The sequence below is a fragment of the Coregonus clupeaformis genome, chromosome 19, assembly GCF_020615455.1.
Source record: "Coregonus clupeaformis isolate EN_2021a chromosome 19, ASM2061545v1, whole genome shotgun sequence".
Classification (NCBI taxonomy): domain Eukaryota; kingdom Metazoa; phylum Chordata; class Actinopteri; order Salmoniformes; family Salmonidae; genus Coregonus; species Coregonus clupeaformis.
The window spans coordinates 45,056,033-45,078,190 of NC_059210.1; the positions used below are offsets into that span (position 1 = coordinate 45,056,033).

At 43.0% G+C, this 22,158-nt stretch overlaps 1 protein-coding gene across 2 annotated transcripts; it reads left to right on the plus strand.

Moving 5' to 3' along the window:
• Window positions 1-1,186: 1,186 nt before the first annotated feature.
• LOC121531360 (CD9 antigen) lies at window positions 1,187-20,655 on the plus strand. Of its 2 annotated transcripts, none has more exons than XM_041836596.1 (8): window positions 1,187-1,510; window positions 18,184-18,286; window positions 18,408-18,505; window positions 18,885-18,959; window positions 19,080-19,181; window positions 19,313-19,402; window positions 19,500-19,583; window positions 19,732-20,655. In XM_041836596.1, exons 1-8 carry the CDS (start codon window positions 1,442-1,444, stop codon window positions 19,795-19,797), a joined length of 687 nt encoding a protein of 228 aa, XP_041692530.1. In that variant the 5' UTR covers window positions 1,187-1,441; the 3' UTR covers window positions 19,798-20,655. The 2 variants fall into 2 exon arrangements, with proteins under 2 accessions (XP_041692530.1, XP_041692531.1); XM_041836597.1 differs by lacking the exon at window positions 1,187-1,510 and adding an exon at window positions 2,328-2,556.
• Window positions 20,656-22,158: the final 1,503 nt, after the last annotated feature.

Genomic DNA, 22,158 nt, shown 5'->3' on the forward strand with positions numbered 1-22,158 from the left:
GAATACTAATTATTTTACATCATCATTCCCTATCTTGAAAGGTACAGTGTAGTTGTCCTATATTTATTTAACAATTGTTTTATTTTATTGCTTTTCTATCTATATATATATTTTATTATTCCAATCCCTACCATGGCTAGTATTTGGTGTTCCATTGTTCGACTACTCTATGAGAACATTGTAATTTTTAGAATAGCCATGGAGTAGTCTTTGTGTCTCGGAACATTTGGTGGTCAATATACAGTTTATCGACTACGAGAGCTACACGCTTCCGTTTTAATCTATTCTCCTTGAAGATTGGGTACAGAATTTAGCGCCATTCTGCAATCTCCCTCGGGAACTGATCATTCCTTCACTACCTTTTCGGGAACTTCTCCTTCTCTTTCTTGGATACCCGTAAATACTAGATTTTCACACATAGATCCAGTCTGTATGTCTAGTAAAGCTTCTCTCAGAAAGATGTTCTCCTTTTTACGTTAATTAACGTCCGTTTCTATCTTAGTGACTGTCCCTTTTAGCTTTTTTGTTTCTTTCTCCATTATCGCAGCTTTTTCTTCACTCATTTCATGGCTCGCCTTCAACTCCTTTATATCCTTACTGACTAATTAAAGTATGCCCAGTTTGTCATTTATCGACTTTAACAGATCGCTTTCCACACTTACCAGTCCCAGTTGTGAAAAGCCAACATTTTACATGTTGCTTTATATTTTTATTCAGTGTAGTATGACTGAGGCTACAAGAGACAGACAGAAGGGGGCGCTGGCCCTTTAACAACAGCCTGGAGAAGTAGGTTATAGTGTGCGTGTGTGCGCGTGTGTGATGCAGAATTATTCTCTTTTGGGACAACGTTAAACCAGCCCAGCCCACCAATATCAGTCGTGCTCGTGCGCGCTGTCCATTCATCCATTTATTCATTTATCAAACTATCTATTTTATTCCTATCACGCGGTTTGCAGTTGTCCAGAGAGATGACGTTATTTCACTGCCTATACATGACGTAATGCACCGGCGGCTGGGAATCCCAATATTCATATTAAACACAGAATATTCATACATTCAAACATACCGTTTATAACTTCTTCTGATAATAGCCTAATCTGTTCATATAGCATAGATCTGTCATAACATGTGGCTTTATATATACATTTTGTAGTGTTACGTTAAATAAAGAAGCGATAGAGTGAGAGTGAGACATTCAGAGAAAAGAGCAGGACAGGACAGACCGACAGCCGCTTGGTCTCGCTCTGGCGGTGGACCGCCACACGCGCACGAGACGCGGCAGAGCAGCGGCAGAGAAAGACTCAGCGGAGAACGGATTCCTCTTTGTGTACTGTACACCATAATAATTATTAGTAGTAAAATTGTCGTTTGGCGGGTTCGTTGTTAATAACCGTTTAGCGGGAGAGTAGGGGAGAACTGTGCCGCTGTAACTATAGTCGCTATGGCCGCTCTATCAGGGGGTGAGATGTGCGTCAAATACTTGATGTTCGCTTTCAACCTCATCTTCTGGGTGAGTCACTACTTATACTATTAAACCGTATCTGTGTGTGTGTATTAGTGTGGCTTGCAGACAACAGCAGGTTCATTCATATACATTTTACATTGTATTTCTAAGGGTTTATTCCACACAGTATGATGGCGTGTACAGTCAGAGGAGGATGCATGTGAGTGTGTGTGTGTGTGAAAGAGAGAGAGAGACAGACTGACATTTAGAGAGACATAGCATGAAAGAGTGCAGCTGAGTGCAACTGTTGCATGTACTAACCTGCTCCTGGCATAATGATAGCCTACTCTCAACAATACAACATATTGTAGCAATCAAAAGATAGAGGCTAGCTGTTTGTGTATGTGTGTGTGTTTATGTATGTAGATGTATCTGTTTTAGGGGGGATTTGTCAGTATCTGCTTGGGGAAAGTGGAGTGATTTAGCTGGCCATGACTGGACTGAGAAGTGGCATCTTGTCTGTGACAGGTGGAATAATCTCACTCACACACACATACACACACACACCAGGCGAATAATCCCTGGTGGCTGAGTGACCCAGTTCTAGTGTGCATAGCATTTCAGTTATTCAACCTTGGTATGTGGTTGTGTCTTGGTGGGGTGTGTGACTGCGTGTGACACTTGTATGTGTGTGTGTGTCTGTGTAGGGTATTCTGTAGAGTGTGTACCCAACTATGTGCAAGCAGCATAATTAGATTAAACAGACTAACTCAATCACTCACAGAGTAGACCAACTCAATCATTCACAGAGTAGAACCCAGGTCGTCTGCAATCTTCTCCCCCTCCCTCCCCCTCTCCTCTACCTCTCTGATCAGGTGACTTCAGGGCGTGAAAGATACTCTCTACTACTTTCTCTTTCTATCGCTCGTTTGCTCTCTTTATCTCTCTTTATCTCTCCTCTCACTTTGTCTCTGTCTAGGGAAATAGGGGAGAAGTGTTAATGAGTTAGTAACTGCTCTGTTACACACAGAGATCACGTTAGAAAAATGGCAGTGTTCGGAGGGATCAGGTGTGTGAAGTACATCATGTTTATCTTCAACTTCTTCTTCTGGGTAGGTCTACTTTACTTAGCTTGAGTGTGTGTGTGCAGTGGCGTAAAGTACTTCAGTAGAAATACTTTAAAGTACTACTTAAGTCATTTTTGGGGGTATCTGTACTTTACTTTACTATTTATATTTTTGACAACTTTTACTTTTACTTCACTACATTCCTAAAGAAAATAATGTAGTTTTTACTCCCTACATTTTCCTTGACACCCAAAAGTACTTGTTACATTTTAAATGCTTAGAAGGACAGGAAAATGGTCCAATTCATTCACTTATCAAGAGAATACATGGTCATCCCTACTGCCTCTGATCTGGCGGACTCACTAAACACAAATACATCATTTGTAAATTATGTCTGAGTGTTGGAGTGTGCCCCTGGCTATCCGTAAATTTAAAAAACAAGAAAATGGTGCCGTCTGCTTTGCTTAATATAAGGAATTTGAAATGATTTATACTTTTACTTTTGATACTTAAGTATATTTTATCAATTACATTTACTTTTGATACTTAAGTATATTTAGAACCAAATACTTTTAGACTTTTATTCAAGTATTATTTTACTCGGTAACTTTCACTTTTACTTTAGTAACTTTCTATTAAGGTATCTATACTTTTACTCAAGTAAAAGAGAATGGCCCAGTTAAAGAGGAAGTGAACATTTACCTACACACACACACACACACACACACACACACACACACACACACACACACATAGACATACACACACAAACAGCTAGCCTCTGTCTTTCAATGCTACAGTATGTTGTACTGTTGAGAGTAGGCTATCATTACACCAGGAGCAGGTTGGTACATGCAACAGTTGCACTCAGTTGCACTCTCTCACACTATGTTTCTATCCGTCTGTCTGTATGTCTCTGACTAACGGGGAGTAAACTGTATGCTATAAAATAAATAAAGAGAGTCGCACACTCAATATACAAGCTCAATAACCACCAACGTTTCGGCATCAGTGTGCCTTCACTGTGTCTTCTTCACCCTAAAGAAGGCACAGTGATTCTGAAATCAATGTTGAGAGGGGCCATTTCTATGGCAATTTAAAGGGGAAGACTTAGAAATTCACAATGAAAACTGGAAAATTTTTAGGACAGGGTAGATATAGAAATTCTGTCTGTTAGCTTTGTTCATGAATATATATATAGGCTCAATTTTGTTCCGCAGATTTCATTTAGAAAAAGCCCATGTTATCACACACAAACATGCAGCCACTAGCTAGCTTGTCAGTTGACGTTCGAAGTTAGCTCTGTTCTGCCCATGGAGCAGTGACAGAGTTCTATTGAGCAGCGACCACCTTTTGACCATGGCCGTAATAACATTCTATTCACTCTACCGTAATTTTCGGACTATAAGCCGCGCCTTTTTTCAAATTTTTCAACCCTGCAGCTTATATAACGGTAAGGCTAATCTATGGATTTTTACAGCTAACGGCCACTAGAAGACCTCCTAAATCTATGGATTTTACAGGTTACAGTCCACCAACTTTAACTCTATGGGCTCTATGACCGGTCCGCGCCCCCCACCTTTAAGCGGCGGGCTCCAGCAGGAAAAGCTGGAGGCCGGAAAAGAGTGAAACAGGTAGCGCGCAAAAGTAAAAGTGGAACCGAGAGTGGTACGAGAGACAGAACGAGAGACAGAACGAGAGCAAGACAGACAGACATTACGAGAGCGAGACAGTTTGTCTCTTTCCCGACAATCCCCTCTGTGCACGAACCCTTACATATGGTAATTAAACATTAAAACACCTGCGGCTTATAGTCCAGTGCGGCTTATATATGTACGCATCATTCAATATCATTCAATTTAGTTGCTGCGGCTTATACTCCGGTGCGCCTTATAGTGCGGAAAATACGGTAATCATTCTAAATTCTCTGAGTAAATCGTCGATAACTTTTGAACTACATATGGTAGAGACATAGGGTTTGGACTATTGTTTTTCTGATGCAATTCTCTATTGAATGAACATATTTTCATAAACATTGAATGAAACAATCATTTTATGGGTGAACACTAGGTTTGTGCGGTGTACCGTATATATCGTATACCGGGGTACTTGGAAAAAGCCACAGGATATTTTTTCAATACTGTCAACACAGTTGAAACTATTTCTTTGAAGTTTTTAAATAAATTTGAATATTTGTAGCTACTTTTTAAGTAAATACCTGCAGTCAACTTGTGCAATACGTTAGGAGATAAAGAACATTGCGTTCTTCATTTCACCTGTCACATTATTATGAAGCTTATGGTAGTCCCCAGTCACATGTCACGTGGTGTTTGTTTACAAGCACACGACAAGAGACCGGAGCCTTGTGAGTTACTCACTGTTGTACAACATGTGCCAGGTGATCTAATTACAGTATGGAATTCACAACTAAATGTTTGTGAGATAGACATCTTATAACTATTAAGTTAACTGTCTAAAATGTGCTAAATGCTCTGCAGTTTTGCATTTGGTTTGCTAATTTAGTAGCTAGTTAGCTATCTAGCTAAGTGGTTATCTTCTTCCAAAATCAAGCATTCGCTTGGTAACAGTAGAGAATCCCCTCCTGGATCAAGAGCCTTGCTGGCTAATATTTGTTTTGTGCGTGCAGCAAACTGTGATTAGCATTTTTGAGTTTCTTGTATACTTGTATAGTTTAGGTCAGAAACTGTACAAAATGTTCTCAATGCGCTCGTTAGCATACTCTATGGGATTTTACATGTACTTGTTAGCATTGCTAACCTTCGGATTACAGAGTATCAGTGGGGTATGAGAACAGCGCCCCTTGTGTTCAGTACCGGTATTACTGAATATCCCGGTATGGCACAAGGTCGGTTTGAAGGTTTAACAACCTGGATACCGCCCAAGCCTAGTGAACACCCTACATTCTCTTCGAACGGAGAACAAGGCATGGGTAATCTACCCCGACTCACTGAGCTTACTTGGCCTTGTTAGGTTTGGTCTGATCAGACTTGTTATCCACACTGCAGAACAAGCACTAGTGATGCACGGGTCAGCTGTTTGTTCACCCGCACCTGCTTGCAATTGCTAACAACCCATCCGCAACCGTCCAACTATATGTGATAAAGTGAAAATCTGAGGATCGCACCCGACCCTAACCCGGAAATATAGAAAATGCGCTGTACAGTCAGAGATGGCGAAACAATTTTTTAATAGGCCTTTTTAAATAGGCCTATATTTCTGCTTATTATTTCCATCATTTTGCTAGGCTATTTGTTACTCAACGTGTCTATAATTAGATACATACAGCTTCTCTTCTGTCATTACTTGTTGCCCTAGAAGACTAAATAAACTCTTGCTCACCAGAATAATGTCATAAATCGATAGAATGAATGCTTCAATCTAGTTGACATCGGTAAAGTTTGTTTTCTCTTTCCTCTTTCATCTCTACTTCTCTCACACAGCAAAGACGTTTAGGGACCGGGGATCAAATGTATTAACTAAGAAAGCGGGAAAGATTTTCTGTGCAAAATGTCCAAATGACATCAGTTTGACCGATTTTAAGGAAATTAAAAGCTGTTAAAATGACCCAACATGTTTTTGATAAGATTTCAGTTTGGCATGGATGCATATTTTATGTGGTTGAAATACTATTAGCTTTTATGATGCTGATAAAGATAGCACCACCACCTTCACAGACAGTACATAACCGCACATTCATTCTCTTAAGATGCTGAAAGACATAAATCATATTTCTCCACTCCTGTTCCTGATTCAAAATTTACATTTGGTATATAATTTTACTGCAATAAATACTTAATTCTGCAGGATTTAATATTAGGCCTACATTGCCTTCAGAAATTATTCACACCCCTTTACTTTTTCCACATTTTGTTGTGTTACAAAATTGGATTAAAATGGATTTGATTGTCATTTTTTGTCAACACTCTACACAAAATACTCTGTAATGTCAAAGTGGCAGAAACATTTGTAAAATAAAATATGAAAAATAAAATGCTAATATATCTTCATTAGTTAAGTATTCAAACCCTTGAGTCAATACATGTTAGAACCACCTTTGGCAGCGAGTCTTTCTGGGTAAGTCTTTAAGAGCTTTGCACACCTGGATTGTACAATATTTGCATATTATTCTGTTAAGTTGGTTGTTGATCATTGCTAGACTGTCACGTACGTTAAGGAACGGGACAGACCAAGGTGCAGCGTGAACGGCGAACATGTTTATTAACTAATAACACACGAAACAGTAACCAAAACAACAAACTTAACCGTGACGGTCCAAAGGCTAACACACAAGCCTAAACATGAACATAAAAAAATCCCACAACGCAGGCAGGAAAACTGGTTGCCTAAGTATGATCCCCAATCAGAGACAACGAGCGACAGCTGCCTCTGATTGGGAACCACACCCGGCCAAACATAGAAATACAAACCTAGAATATATTCACACCCTGACCAAACTAGCTAGAGTTCTATAGGCCAGGGCGTGACAGTACCCCCCCCCCCCCACCACTGGCTTGATGCGAGGAGCAGGAACAGGCCGGGCCGGACTGGCGACGCGCACCACCGGCTTGGTGCAAGGAGCAGGAACAGGCCGGGCCGGACTGGCGACGCGCACCACCGGCTTGGTGCGAGGAGCAGGAACAGGCCGGGCTGGACTGGGAACATGCACCACTGGCTTGGTGCGGGGAGCAGGTACGGGGTGTACCGGACTGGGAACCGGCGCTGGAGGTCTATGACTGTCTCCGTCCTTTACACTCCGCGCCCCGTCCTCCTCCAGTGAGGACTCCTCCTTGAGCCCCCACGAGTGCAGTGGTCGGGGCTCCTCTCTGTCGCTCCCCGACCACCCTTTTAGCCCCCCCAAAAAATATTATTGGGGCTGTCTCTCCACCCTGATCCCTTTCAGGGCCTCCATCTTTCTTGCCAGATCCTCTCTTATCTCCCGCCAAGTCCATCCTCTCTGCTCCTCCTTGGCACACTGCTTGGTCCAGGTCTGGTGGGATTTTCTGTCACGTACGTTAAGGAAAGGGACGGACCAAGTTGCAGCGTGAACGGCGAACATGTTTATTAACTAATAACACACAAAACAGTAACCAAAACAACAAACTTAACCGTGACGGTCCAAAGGCTAACACACAAGCCTAAACATGAACATAACAAAATCCCACAACGCAGGCAGGAAAACTGGTTGCCTAAGTATGATCCCCAATCAGAGACAACGAGCGACAGCTGCCTCTGATTGGGAACCACACCCGGCCAAACATAGAAATACAAACCTAGAATATATTCACACCCTGACCAAACTAGCTAGAGTTCTATAGGCCAGGGCCAGTTCTACAGCCATTTTCAAGTCTTGCCATAGATTTTCAAGCCAATTTAAGTCAAAACTGTAACTAGGCCACTCAGGAACATTCAATGTCGTCTCGGTAACAACTCCAGTGTATATTTGGCCTTGTGTTTTAGGTTACTGTCCTGCTGAAAGGTGAATTTGTCTCGCAGTGTCTGTTCGAAAGCAGACTGAACCAGGTTTTCTGCTAGGACTTTGCCTGTGCTTAGCTCTATTCCGTTTCTTTTTATCATAAAAATCTCCCTAGTCCTTGCCAATGACAAGCATACCCATAACATAATGCAGCCACCACCATGCTTGAAAATCTGAAGAATGGTACTCAGTGATGTGTTGTGTTGGCCCCAAATATAATGCTTTTGTATTCAGGACATAAAGTTAATTTCTTTGCCACATTTTTTGCAGTTTTACTTTAGTGTCTTATTGTAAACACAATGCATGTTTTGGAATATTTGTATTATGTACTGGCTTCCTTCTTTTCACTCTGTCAATTAGGTTAGTATTGTGGAGTAACTACAATGTTGAGAGATGAGGTAGTCATTCAAAAATCATGTTAAACACTATTATTGCACACAGAGTGAGTCCATGCAACTTATTATGTGACTTGTTAAGCACATTTTTACTCCTGAATTTATTTAGGCTTGCCATAACAAAGGGGTTGAATACTTATTGACTCAAGACATTTCAGCTTTTCATTTTCTATTAAATTGTAAAACAAATCTTTTTTTTTGTAAAATCCATTTTAAATTCAGGTTGTAACAACAAAATGTGGAAAAAGTCAAGGGGTGAGAATACTTTCTGAAGTCACTGTATATTAGGCTATGTGAGAGGTTATATACCTACAGTCAGTGTCTAGATTTCAGTTATGCTATATTCTATTTAACCCATCTGAATAGTACAGTTCCCTTGACGTGTCATTTGGAAGTCCCACCTTGTGATTGTCGAATTTGTATAGCACCTCACAATCATCACACATGACATATCCGGCACTACTATGTTCCTCTTTTACCACTTCACCAAAATTTACCCAAACATTAGACTACTCATTATTTTCAACTCCATTTTGCAACTTTTCTCTTATTGAATTAAACACAGTTATCTTCCTTTTTGCCTCAGTGGATCCACGTTTGGCAATTGGTGTGTATTTGGCACGCTACAGTTACAGTGGGGAAAAAAAGTATTTAGTCAGCCACCAATTGTGCAAGTTCTCCCACTTAAAAAGATGAGAGAGGCCTGTAATTTTCATCATAGGTACACGTCAACTATGACAGACAAAATGAGAATTTTCTTTCCAGAAAATCACATTGTAGGATTTTTTATGAATTTATTTGCAAATTATGGTGGAAAATAAGTATTTGGTCAATAACAAAAGTTTCTCAATACTTTGTTATATACCCTTTGTTGGCAATGACACAGGTCAAACGTTTTCTGTAAGTCTTCACAAGGTTTTCACACACTGTTGCTGGTATTTTGGCCCATTCCTCCATGCAGATCTCCTCTAGAGCAGTGACGTTTTGGGGCTGTCGCTGGGCAACACGGACTTTCAACTCCCTCCAAAGATTTTCTATGGGGTTGAGATCTGGAGACTGGCTAGGCCACTCCAGGACCTTGAAATGCTTCTTACGAAGCCACTCCTTCGTTGCCCGGGCGGTGTGTTTGGGATCATTGTCATGCTGAAAGACCCAGCCACGTTTCATCTTCAATGCCCTTGCTGATGGAAGGAGGTTTTCACTCAAAATCTCACGATACATGGCCCCATTCATTCTTTCCTTTACACGGATCAGTCGTCCTGGTCCCTTTGCAGAAAAACAGCCCCAAAGCATGATGTTTCCACCCCCATGCTTCACAGTAGGTATGGTGTTCTTTGGATGCAACTCAGCATTCTTTGTCCTCCAAACACGACGAGTTGAGTTTTTACCAAAAAGTTATATTTTGGTTTCATCTGACCATATGACATTCTCCCAATCCTCTTCTGGATCATCCAAATGCACTTTAGCAAACTTCAGACGGGCCTGGACATGTACTGGCTTAAGCAGGGGGACACGTCTCGCACTGCAGGATTTGAGTCCCTGGCGGTGTAGTGTGTTACTGATGGTAGGCTTTGTTACTTTGGTCCCAGCTCTCTGCAGGTCATTCACTAGGTCCCCCCGTGTGGTTCTGGGATTTTTGCTCACCGTTCTTGTGATCATTTTGACCCCACGGGGTGAGATCTTGCGTGGAGCCCCAGATCGAGGGAGATTATCAGTGGTCTTGTATGTCTTCCATTTCCTAATAATTGCTCCCACAGTTGATTTCTTCAAACCAAGCTGCTTACCTATTGCAGATTCAGTCTTCCCAGCCTGGTGCAGGTCTACAATTTTGTTTCTGGTGTCCTTTGACAGCTCTTTGGTCTTAGCCATAGTGGAGTTTGGAGTGTGACTGTTTGAGGTTGTGGACAGGTGTCTTTTATACTGATAACAAGTTCAAACAGGTGCCATTAATACAGGTAACGAGTGGAGGACAGAGGAGCCTCTTAAAGAAGAAGTTACAGGTCTGTGAGAGCCAGAAATCTTGCTTGTTTGTAGGTGACCAAATACTTATTTTCCACCATAATTTGCAAATAAATTCATTAAAAATCCTACAATGTGATTTTCTGGATTTCTTTTTCTCAATTTGTCTGTCGTGTCGACGTGTACCTATGATGAAAATTACAGGCCTCTCTCATCTTTTTAAGTGGGAGAACTTGCACAATTGGTGGCTGACTAAATACTTTTTTTCCCCACTGTAGGCCCTAAAGCTAAAGGCTAAAGGCTACGCACTAACACCAGATAATTTAAAGAAAAACTTCAATGTAGCCTATAGATATGAATGCACAAGAATTATACATTCATGGATTTTGAATGCATTGTTTTCTCTTTATTCAACCCGCCCGCCACCCACCTGCCCTTCAGCCACACAATATTTAATGTCCCTAAACTTACACGCGCATCACTATCACATGTACACTCATATACATACACGCTGGAGCAGATCACTATTCTCCATCGAGGCTAAAGTTAATAATTAGACTGAGGAGGCTGTTTGAGGAATGTGTGTGTGTATGTGTGTGTGGGACAGAGACATACAGACAGACGGATACAGATATAGTGTGAGAGAGTGCAACTCAGTGCAACTGTTGCATGTACCAACATGCTCCTGGCGTAAAGATATTCTCAACAATATATACAAAGCTAGTCAGATGATTGAAGTGCCAAAACATCTTATTTTAAAGACAAAATTGGTGAGAATAGGAATAATCCTAGGAAGTTGTGGAAGTCCCTAAATAATATAGTGATAAACTGAAAACAAATTGCAAAAGCTTGGGTATTGAGGTCAATGTGGAAATCACATTTGACAAAGAAGTAGTAGCTGACAATCTCAATACCTTTTTCACAACAGTTGCCTCAAATTTGGTTGAGAAGCTACCTGGTTGTACTGGAGTTTATGGTCTTAGGCTATTATTACTCCAAGTGATGGCCTTTTCCTTTACAGCAGTGTCTCATGCTGATGTTGTCAAGAGACTGTCTGAACAAAACTGCTCTAAAGCTACAGGCCTCGACAATATCCCTGACAGGTTTTTAAGAGATGGTGCTGAACTTATTGCCCCTTGTGTCACCCATTTAATCAACATCTCTATTGAGCAGGGAAGAGTCCCCACAGATACAAAACTAGAGTGATCCCTATCCAAAAGAAGGGCAGCAAAACAGACAAGGGCAATTATAGACCTGTATCTATTTTGAGTGTGCTGTCTAAAGTGCTTGAAAAAGTAATTTATGAAAAGATTGAGGAATATACTAGCAAGAATAATCTTTAATACGAAACTACAGTCTGGTTTTAGAAAGTCCCACACCATTTTAACTGCCTTTATCAGGAAGTTGACTGGGGAAATATCTGTGGAATGGTAATGCTGGATCTGCAGGCGTTTGACATGGTTGATCATTGTATCATGCTCTACAAGTGAAAAGCCTGTGGTTTTAATAGCATGGCCATTGACTGGGTAAAGTCCTATTTAACAGGAAGAGACTAAATGGTGGATGTTAATGGAAAACATTCTAGTGCAAAGGGGATTAGCTGTGGGGTCCCGAAGGGAGCATCCTTGGCCCTCTTCTATTCCTACTGTACATTAACGATATGAAATCAGTATCAAAGTAGGCAACTCAGCGGTTACACCAAAAACCTCAGTCAGCTACCTTGGGTGTGAATTGGATAGGTACCTGACTGGTGAGACTATGGCCCTAAAGCACGTGTCAAACTCATTCCATGAAAGGGCGGATTTTCACCTACTCATTCAAGGGTTTTTCTTTATTTTTACTATTTTCTACATTGTAGAATAATAGTGAAGACATCAAAACTATGAAAAAACACATATGAAATCATGTAGTAACCAAAAAAGTGTTAAACAAATCAAAATATATTTTAGATTTTAGATTCTTCAAAGTAGCCACCCTTTGCCTTGATGACAGCTTTGCACACTCTTGGCATTCTTTCAACCAGCTTCATGAGGAATGCTTTCCCAACAGTTTTGAAGGAATTCCCACATATGCTGAGCACTTGTTGGCTGCTTTTCCTTCACTCTGCGGTCCAACTCATCCCAAACCTTCTCAATTGGGTTGAAGTTGGGTGATTGTGGAGGCCAGGTCAACTGATGCAGCACTCCATCTCTCTCCTTCTTGGTCAAATAGCCCTTACACAGCCTGGAGGGGTGTTTTGTGTCATTGTCCTGTTGAAAAACAAATGATAGTCCCACTAAGCGCAAACCAGATGTGATGGCATATCGCTGCAGAATGCTGTGGTAGTCATGCTGGTTAAGTAAGCCTTGAATTCTAAATATATCACAGACAGTGTCACCAGCAAAGCACCCCCACACCATCACACCTCCTCCTCCATGCTTCACGGTGGGAACCACACATGCGGATATCATCCGTTCACCTACTCTGCGTCTCACAAAGACACAGCGGTTAGAACCAAAAATCTCACATTTGGACTCATCAGACCAAAGGACAGATTTCCACCGGTCTAATGTCCATTGCTAGGTTTTCTTAGCCCAAGCAAGTCTCTTCTTCTTATTGGTGTCCTTTAGTAGTGGTTTCTTTGCAGCAATTCGACCATAAAGGCCTGATTAACGCAGTCTCCTCTGAACAGTTGATGTTGAAATGTGTCTGTTACTTGAACTCTGTGAAGCATTTATTTGGGCTGCAATCTGAGGTGCAGTTAACTCTAATGAACTTATCCTCTGCAGCAGAGGTAACTCTGGGTCTTCCTTTCCTGTGGCGGTCCTTATGAGAGCCAGTTTCATCATAGCACTTGATGGTTTTTGCGACTGCACTTGATGAAACTTTCAAAGTTCTGACATTTTCCAGATTGACTGACCTTCATGTCTTAAAGTAATGATGGACTGTCGTTTCTCTTTGCTTATTTGAGCTGTTCTTGCCATAATATGGACTTGGTCTTTTACCAAATAGGGCTATCTTCTGTACACCACTCAAACGCATTAAGAAGGAAATAAATTCCACAAATTAACTTTTAAGAAGGCACACCTGTTAATTGAAATGCATTCCAGGTAACTACCTCATGAAGCTGGTTGAGAGAATGCCAAGAGTGTGCAAAGCCACCCTTTCCCTAATTGGAGTAAACTAGTGAACAACAATGCTTAGGCCTCTACTTCCAGCTTATACTTACTATATACATTTTATGGACACAGTCAATTTTACAATAATTATATTTTGTTAGATTTTTCTCCTGAACTTCTTCTACTCTCAACCTCTCCAATCATTTTCATGATGTCCATCCGGTTTGCTTCTATATGCCATATCTTTCTAACTGTGCTCTTTCACAAAAGCTCCCAACCTACAACCTATATACTTATTGTCACGTTCGTCGGGTACAGAGGACCAAGGCGCAGCGTGAAAGGTGAACATATTTATTAAATAATGATAACACGAACAAAAACAACAAACGATAACGTGACGTCCTCGGTCTAACACAAACCACACTGGAACAAGATCCCACAAACACTGTGGGAAAACTGGCTGCTTAAGTATGGTTCCCAATCAGAGACAACAAGCAACAGCTGATACACGCTGCCTCTGATTGAGAACCACACTGGCCAACATAGAAATACAAACTAGAACAAAAACAAATGAAAACTCACACCCTGGCTCAACATACTAGAGTCCCCAGAGCCAGGGCGTGACAGTACCCCCCCCCCAAAGGCGCGGACTCCGGCCGCGCCAACCAAACACCACAGGGGAGGGACCGGGTGGGCACTCCGCCTTGGCGGCGGATCCGGATTCAACCCCCCAAAGTACCCCTGGTCCGGTCTGACCCCGCTGGCCGGAGCTGGACTGAACACCGGTGGAGCGGACTGCTCTAGCTCCGACGTGGAGCAGCTGACCGGTGCCGGACTCGGTGGAACAGGCACGGGCTGTGCCGGACTGACGACGCACACCACTGGCTTGGTGTGGGGAGCAGGAACAGGCCGAACCGGGCTGACGACGCGCACCACAGGCTCGATGCGAGGAGCAGGAACAGGCCGGGCCGGGCTGACGATGCGCACTATAGGCTTGGTGCGTGGAGCAGGAACAGGCCGGGCCGGGCTGACGACGTGCACCACAGGCTCGATGCGAGGAACAGGAACAGGCCGGACCGTACTGGGGACACACACCACTGGCCCTATGCAGGGATCAGGAACGGGCCGGACCGGACTGGTAACACACCCCAGTACCTCTCGCCGTGCCTCTACACTTTCCCTCTCCTCTGTGACCAGTGGCCCCCTTAACCTGGCGGCCTCCTCTGCAACCCCGCTGGACCGCTCTATCGCGGCCTCCTGCTGCCCCGTCGTCCACGGCGTGAGCCCCCCCCTAAAAATGTTCTGGGGGTCTCTCCTCCCCGTGGGCCAGGCCCAGCCGAGGTTGATGTCCTTTAGCGATACCTCTGGCGCTGGCTCCTGGACACGCTGCTTGGTCCAGTGTTGGTGGGATCTTCTGTCACGTTCGTCGGGTACAGAGGACCAAGGCGCAGCGTGAAAGGTGAACATATTTATTAAATAATGATAACACGAACAAAAACAACAAACGATAACGTGTCATCCTCAGTCTAACACAAACCACACTGGAACAAGATCCCACAAACACTGTGGGAAAACTGGCTGCTTAAGTATGGTACCCAATCAGAGACAACAAGCAACAGCTGATACACGCTGCCTCTGATTGAGAACCACACTGGCCAACATAGAAATACAAACTAGAACAAAAACAAATGAAAACTCACACCCTGGCTCAACATACTAGAGTCCCCAGAGCCAGGGCGTGACAATTATGGACACAGTATGCTTACATTATTAGTTATCTTGTTATTAGTTGTTGCTACTTTGAAGAATCGCAAATATAAAATACATTTTGATTTCTTGAACACTTTTTGGGTTACTACATGATTCCATATGTGTTATTTCATAGTTTTGATATCTTCACTATTATTCTACAATGTAGAAAATAGTAAAAATAAAGAAAAACCCTGCAATGAGAAGGTGGGTTCAAACGTTGATTATGCGTGCACATCATGGTTCACCAGCATCCCTAAACATCTAAAGAATAAGTTACAGACCAGCCAAAACAAGCTGCTGAGAGTTGTACTTATACTCCCCCCTCGTACTCATCTGGAGATCGAGCATTTTAATCAGCTAGGCTAGCTATCTGTAAAGGGTAATATTAATTAAACTTGGTGTGGTCCATATCATTATTACTGACTCAGCCCCCAGGCACCTATCAAATTATTTTACTTATATTAGAGATGTCCACCAATCCATTTACATTTTAGTCATTTAGCAGATGCTCTTATCCAGAGCGTCTTACAGTTAGTGAATGCATACATGTATTTTTGTATTTTTTATTTTTTTCATACTGCCCCCCCGTGGGAAAAACCCCCACATCCCTGCCGGCCAAACCCTCCCCTACCTTGGACGACGCTGGACCAATTGTGCACCGCCCATGGGTCTCCCGGTCTAGTGGCACAGCTAGCACTACGATGCAGTGCCTTAGACCACTGCGCCACTCGGGAGGTCGAAGGAATATAACAGTAGAACCAGAGACTCTGATATTGCCTGTTTTATATTTAAGAATCTATCTGGTATGAACACCTTTTTATATACCGGCACTGTTGAGTGGAACAAACTACCACAGCAACTCAAAGCCATGCCGACCATAACTTCATTTAAAAAGAATGGCTAATGACCGAGCAATATATATATTTTCCTATCTGTATGAAATGCTCTAGGCTATGACAATGTCGTCCTGTACTTTGTTTTGTAATGTGCTATGTGTGTAACCAAAGTATGCCTAGTATGCTAGTTCGACTGTGTAGCCTAGGACTACTATGTTTATGCTTGTTAATTGTTTTACCATTTATTTAAGAGGACCAAAATGGAAATACGTTTTCAAATGTTTTTGTGTCATCATCAATGATTGTAAATGCATTATCCACATGTGGTTGTATTGTGTTTTAAATTCTCAAATAAATCTATCTATCTACAGAACCCTTCCCTTTTTCACATTTTGTTACTTTACAGCCTTATTCTAAAATGGATTAAATTAGACATTATCCTCATCAATCTACACACAATACGCCAAAATGACAAAGTGAAAACAGGTTTTTAGAAATTTTTGCAAATGTATAAAAAATAACAACAGAAATACCTTATTTGCATAAGTATTCAGACCCTTTGCTATGAGACTCGAAATTGAGCTCAGGTGCAAGCTGTTTCCATTGATCATCCTTGAGATGTTTCTACAACTTGATTGGAGTCCACCTGTGGTAAATTCAATTGATTGGACATGATTTGAAAAGGCACACACCTGTCTATATAAGGTTTCACAGTTGACAGCACATGTCAGAGCAAAAACTTAGCCATGAGGTCGAAGGAATTGTCCGTAGAGCCCCGAGACAGTATTGTGTCGAGGCACAGATCTGGGAAGGGTACCAAAAAATGTATGCAGCATTGAAGGTCCCCAAGAACCCAGTGGCCTCCATCATTTTTAAAAGGAAGAAGTTTTGAACCACTTAGATTCTTCCTAGAGCTGGCCGCCCGGCCAAACTGAGCAATCGGGGGAGAGGGGCCTTGGTCAGGGAGGTGACCAAGAACCCGATGGTCACACTAATAGAGCTCCAGAGTTCCTCTGTGGAGATGGGAGAACCTTACAGAAGGACATCCATCTCTGCAGCACACCAGACAGAAGCCACTCCTCCGTAAAAGGCACATAACAGCCCGCTTGGAGTTTGCCAAAAGGCACCTAAAGGACTCTCAGACCATGAGAAACAAGATTCTCTGGTCTGATGAAACCAAGATTGAACTCTTTGGCCTGAATGCCAAGCGTCACGTCTGGAGGAAACCTGGCACCATCCCTACGGTGAAGCATGGTGGTGGCAGCATCATGCTGTGGGGATGTTTTTCAGCGGCAGGGACTGGGACACTAGTCAGGATCGAGGGAAAGATGAACGGAGCAAAGTACAGAGAGATCCTTGATGAAAACCTGCTCCAGGCAAAGGTTCACCTTCCAACAGGACAACGACCCTAAGCACACAGCCAAGACAATGCAGGAGTGGCTTCGGGACAAGTCTCTGAATGTCCTTGAGTGGCCCAGCCAGAGCCCGGACTTGAACCTGATCGAACATCTCTGGAGAGACCTGAAAATAGCTGTGCAGCAACGCTCCCCATCCAACTTGACAGAGCTTGAGCGGATCTGCAGAGAAGAATGGAAGAAACTCCCCAAATACAGGTGTGCCAAGCTTGTAGCGTCATACCCAAGAAGACTCAAGGCTGTAATCGCTGCCAAAGGTGCTTCAACAATGTATTGAGTAAAGGGTCTGAATACTTATGTAAATGTGATATTTCCATTTTTTTTTTTTTATACATTCGCAAAAATGTCTAAAAACCTGTTTTTGCTTTGTCATTGTGGGGTATTGTGTGTTGATTGTTGAGGGGGAAAAAAAACAATTTAATCCATTTTAGAATAAGGCTGTAACGTAACAAAATGTGAAAAAAGTCAAGGGGTCTGAATTCTATCTGAATGCACTTGTATCTACTGCAATCGACGGATAGAGGCTAGGTGTGTGTGTGTGTGTGTGTGTGTGTGTGTGTGTGTGTGTGTGTGTGTGTGTGTGTGTGTGTGTGTGTGTGTGTGTGTGTGTGTGTGTGTGTGTGTGTGTGTGTGTGTGTGTGTGTCTCTCACCTGGCTTTCCATACTCTGGGATAGGTGTGTGTGTATGATATCTAATATTTTGTGTCTGTGTGTCTGTGTTAGCTTGCAGGTACAGGAGTGCTGGCTATAGGGTTGTGGTTGAGGTTCGACCCAAAGACCAGAGGGCTGTTTGAAGGAGCAGAATCTCCCTATGTCTTCTTCACAGGTAATGCACGCACTCACACGTTTACCTGCACACACACAAGCATGCATACACACATACATGATCAAATATCACTGCAGGAGCTCTGATGGTGGTGTGTGTGTGTGTGTGTGTGTGTGTGTAGGTGTGTATATCCTTATAATAGTAGGGTCGTTGATGATGGTCGTTGGGTTCCTGGGATGCTGTGGAGCGATTCAGGAGTCACCCTGTATGCTGGGGCTGGTGAGTTAACCTCTATTCCTCCTCTCCTCTCCTCTCCTCTCCTCTCCTCTCCTCTCCTCTCCTCTCCTCTCCTCTCCTCTCCTCTCCTCTCCTCTCCTCTCCTCTCCTCTCCTCTCCTCTCCTCTTTATCTTTCTCTTTGTAGTCAGTTGGACTGTTATTGGGGCTGATAGTCTGATACTCTGTAACTCTTTGTTTCAGTATATCATCAGTTACAGAACAGATTAAAGGCCATAACTCGGTCTCTCTCTTTCTCTCTCTCTCTCTCTCTCTATCTCTAATAATCTTTTCCAAAATCCCTCCTGACCAGGGAGGGGTGGGGAGTGGTTTGTGTCAGGGGGCACACACAGAGAGGTTCATGTGCGTATCTCTCTCTTGCAGTTCTTCTTCTCCCTCCTCATCATATTCGCCATTGAGGTCGCCGCTGGAATCTGGGGGTTCTCCAACCAAAGCAAGGTGCCAAAACATGTTACATCCCCCGTTCTGTGTTACATTAAATCCCTTCCCCTGCTCTTCCCTTTGTTACATTAAAACCCTTTCCCTGTGTTGTGTCACATTGCATCCCTTCCTCTACAGGTGGTTGATGACATCACTCAGTTCTACTTGGAGACATATCAGAACTACCAGAACACTTCACAGGACACACTGAGAGAGACACTCCGTCTCATACAGACTGGGGTAATAATGTAGTTAATGTGTTTGCTTGTGTGTGTATTGTCTAGGGGGTTGGGAGCAGAAACAAATACCTTCCATATACAAACAGCTGGACAAAAAAGGTATCATTCTATTCTACCCTGTGTGTGTTACAGTTGGACTGCTGTGGACCGACAGGTTCCGTTGTGGACTTTGCCAAAGACACCTGTCCCCCAAGAGATGGGCTGGATAGACTCATCACCAAGGTAACACCCTGATCTGTGATTGTGTTTGTGTTCAGGTGTTCCTCCTTCCACTTTCTATAATGTCTACAGCCCCTTGATGTGTGTGTGTGTATTGCAGAGCTGTCCTGATGCTATAGATGAAGTGTTTGACTCCAAGCTGCACATCATAGCAGGAGTGGGCATCGCTATTGGAATCATCATGGTGAGACACACACACACACACAGCGCAACCGAAGACCATGTTAGCCCACTACGCCCCATTACTGATATATAGATAGACAGGCTGACAGACAACTTCCCTACAATAGAGAACTCTTCATTGATTCAGCATTTCCCATTCTATTCCCCAGGTGTTTGGGATGATCTTCAGCATGCTGCTCTGCTGTGCCATCAGGAAGTCACGGGAGATCGTCTGATGATGATGACACCTGTTAATGTTGCATGATGTCATTCCTAGTCACATTACTTTTGTTTACTTGTTGAGGAAGGTCGGCCTGAGAGCTAGCAGCTGCCAACCCACTGCCAACTAGTTACTGTAGATCCCCTAACCTCTGTAACAAGGATCTGCTACACCTGGTGTTCCAGGGGATCAGCCTGAGCACGGTGCTGCGCAGAATCACCCTGTATTCTAAACATCTACTCATGAGCAAATCTGTGCAGCGTCTTTCTCAGGCTGATCCTCTCTAACACAGGGAATCTGTCCAGTGCTCAGGTCGACCCCCCTGAACCATTATGGTGATGTCATTGTTCACTGATTGGCCCAGAGAGAAACTGGTTCAGGAAGTGAAATAAACATAACACATTTGTGATTTATGATGAATTAAGAGATCTATGAATAGTAGGCTAGAGGTGTCATACGTTTTTTTTGTAATATGAACAGACTCTCAATTACCACAACTGCTCAATGATTTAAAATTTAACTATTGATGAAATAATGGCATGACATTGTAAGCAACATATATTCTATTAATTATTGTAATTATATTGTATCGTGATCACATTTCTACCAAAATAACATCTGAAGGACCAGGGGCAACTCTCTATGGCAAAGCCACTCAAACTATACCATTCCTTAGCAAGAGCCAATGAAATTAGAACATTGTGACGAGTTCCCAATGATATTGCAGGCTGTGATCTGTGGTGAGCATGGTTCTCCCGTTCTTTGAAATAGAGGAGCAGCTTGGTCGCTCCAGTAGAGTACAAGAACCCCTCTCCCTCTTGATCTCTCTCCCTCTCCCTCTCCCTCTCCCTCTCCCTCTCCCTCTCCCTCTCCCTCTCTCTCTCCCTCTCTCTCTCTCTCTCCCTCTCTCTCTCCCTCTCTCTCTCCCTCTCCCTCTCCCTCTCTCTCTCCCTCTTTCCTTCTTACTCTCTCTCTACCCAATTTGAAAACGCCTTGAAGTCTCTGACTCTTTTTGTAAAGTTGATTCTTATTTATGACCACGTTTTTGGTGAGTTGTAGTCAGTTGTAGTCAGTTGTTGTCTCTGTTAGAATACAGTGACTTTTATAACATCCATGCCATTTCACACAGGTCTGGTTGGTTGATGCACCAAAACAAATGAGTCAAATAAACTGTAACCTCTGATCCTAATTCTGGTCTTGTTTGTGTGTGTGTGTGTGTGTGTGTGTGTGTGTGTGTGTGTGTGTGTGTGTGTGTGTGTGTGTGTGTGTGTGTGTGTGTGTGTGTGTGTGTGTGTGTGTGTGTGTGTGTGTGTGTGTGTGTGTGTGTGTGTGTGTGTGTGTGTGTGTGTGTGTGTGTGTGTGTGTGTGTGTGTGTGCATGTGACTGAGAGAGTAAAACATGTCTGTCAGCCTTCACAGCTTTCTGCTACTGTGGAAAAGAACAACCTGATCTCATTAGCCTCTCCTTCTTTTATCCCTCTCTCTCTCTCTCTCTCTCTCTCTCTCTCTCTCTCTCTGTGTAATGAGTTACACGCACACACATATACACATCTAAGTCCTCTTTTGGAATGCTACAGAACAGCGTCACAACCTACACTTCACATACACCTTGCAATGACATTGTGTGTGTATGTAGTTAGAGTTTAACTCTAATGAGTGTTTAGTTCAGATCCATGTGGTTGGCTGTACCTCAGCCTTGGTAACAGTTGTCAGGGTTGGAAGCGGTAAGTGCGAACCATTGGACCGTAGATAGCTGGGCGTCGGCCTCCACACCCTTATAACAGACCACACAGCACAGTGTGCCCTAGAGTGGTAATACAGTGTACTTACAGCAGTAACTCTATGACTCTTACCCTAACCCTAACCATAGAGTGGTTGGGCCAGGTAGCATAGCAGTTAAGAGCGTTGGGCTAGTAACTGAAAGGTTGCTGGTTCAAACCTCCGAACCAGTAAGTAAAATAATCTGCCGTTCTGCCCTTGAGCAAGGCAGTTAACCCCCAACAACAGCTCCTCGGGCGCCTATGACCTTGATTAAGGCAGCCCCCCACACCTCTCTGATTCAGAGTGGTTAAATGTGGTAGATACATTTTGGTTTAATGCTCAACTGACTAGATATCCCCCTTTCCCTGCTACATTGTATTAACAGCAGTTACTTGAACGATGGCCCTAATCTCAGTTTTAGGCTGTTCTTAGGCTAAACTTTTGAAAACCAGTTTCACAACAGATACTGTACATAGGCCTACTGACCTCTCATGGACACTGCCTGACATTGCATGTGGTATTAGTAAAATGAATACACTCATGTTTATATCTCTGCTGTGATAGAACTGACCCATTCAAGTGTTCTGCATTTAGGAACAGAATAATCATGAGGTTTT